We start from the raw sequence: 1,729 nt of genomic DNA on the forward strand, positions 1-1,729 counted from the left end.
TATATATATATATACATACATGTATATACATACATTTATATGTATGTATATACATATATATATATATATGTTACGCGTAATGTGGATAATTGCCTAATGTTCACATTAGGCAGAAAATTGCCTAATGTTTACATTAGTCAAGCAGTTTGCGTAAAGTTTACAAATTGTTAACATTAGGCAAAAAATGACTATTGTTCACATTATGCCGCCCAATTTTGCCCGATGTGAATTGGACTGCCTAATCTAAACAATGAAAATTAATCGAACAGACAACCTAATCTAAACAATGAAAAATAATCGAACAGACAACCCACAGAAGCCACAAATAATGTAATTTAAAGAATTCCAACGTATTTGAACACATGCAAAACACAATGAAAACAAACTGCCTAATCTAAACGATGAAAATTAATCAAACAGCCAACCTAATCTAAACAATGAAAATTAATCGAACAGAAAATCCACAGAAGCTACAAATAATGCAATTTAAATAATTCCAATGTATTTGAACACATGCAAAACACAATGAAAACAATTCGCCAGTTTGTTTTCAATCACAAATTTTGAGGATGACGTAGACGTCCAGTCACCAACTTCAGCTCTGGCCATAGCACTGAAAGTTCGGCAATTATGGCATTGACAAACTCCCGTCCATTGTCAGACTGCAAAATAGCAGGTGCTCCAAATGTCAGAAAAATATCTAGCAGATTTGCTGCAACCTCTTCTGCTCCTTTTGATGAAGTCTCCATCAGATAAGATCTGCCTGGCATCTTGAAAGGATACCATGACTGCTTACTGGTTTTACTACCAAACCCTTTGGAATTTTTCTGGCTTTCTTTTGATGGCATTGCTCACAGAATGAAATGTAGAGGTAGCATACTTCTTGTGTGATGGTTGACCATTTCTTTTTCACTTCCACAATTTTTTTTTTTTTTTTTTTTTACCACCTCCATGGCCAATTGCTTCATGGGCTGTTTTAACAATACCAAACACTTCTTCGAGAGATGCCAGAAACTTGAACTCATGTTCATTTTTATCTTTTCTTTTCCGAATGAGTCGGTCAGCATTGCCAACACGCAGGACTTCATAGCGGTTCTTGAGGTTATAGTCAAATGCAGAATGAGCTCCATAAGAATTTATTCTTAGCAAAGCCTGGATGTACTTATCACATTGGATGGTGGGCTGGATGACTGTATTCTCAGCCTTGCCTTCCAGTGTTTGACGCAGCTTACGTTCAAAGGCAGCTTGATCCATAGTGCATAAACACAAACTGAAACAAACAAGACAAGATAAAGAAAATACCTAGTCTGGAAATAGGACAGTGATTAGTTATTCAATTCATATTAGATAATGACAAGCAGTAAAAGAAATAAGCATTTTAAGAACAATAAGAACAATGAGAGCGACATGGGCGCCAGAGCACACACCAGCTCTCTGCTGCGGCTCAGCGCCGCGACCGGCCATTGGCTAAAACACACGCACAAACTTCAGCTGGCGCGGCCTCGTCATTCAGTCAACATTAGGCAAAATACCCTTGCCTAATGTGAAAATCTTGCTTAAAGTGAACATTATGCAGGTGTTTTGCCTATTGTGAACATTGCTCAAATTAAGTTGCCTAATGTACACATTAGGCAATTTTCCGGCCTAATGTTCACATTAGGCAATTATCCACATTATGCGTAACATATATATATATATATCTATATACTTATACATATGTATATATATA

General features: G+C 36.5%; 1 protein-coding gene across 1 annotated transcript; it reads right to left on the reverse strand.

Moving 5' to 3' along the window:
• Window positions 1–554: 554 nt before the first annotated feature.
• LOC143037312 (SCAN domain-containing protein 3-like) lies at window positions 555–1,254 on the reverse strand. Its single transcript, XM_076205444.1, has 2 exons — window positions 945–1,254; window positions 555–850 (listed from the first exon to the last, which is right to left on the reverse strand). The coding sequence occupies exons 1-2, from the start codon at window positions 1,252–1,254 to the stop codon at window positions 555–557; spliced, it is 606 nt and encodes a 201-aa protein (XP_076061559.1).
• Between the last annotated feature and the right edge of the window lie 475 nt (window positions 1,255–1,729).

The sequence above is a fragment of the Oratosquilla oratoria genome, chromosome 22, assembly GCF_046742065.1.
Source record: "Oratosquilla oratoria isolate Oo_2021 chromosome 22, ASM4674206v1, whole genome shotgun sequence".
Lineage (NCBI taxonomy): Eukaryota > Metazoa > Arthropoda > Malacostraca > Stomatopoda > Squillidae > Oratosquilla > Oratosquilla oratoria.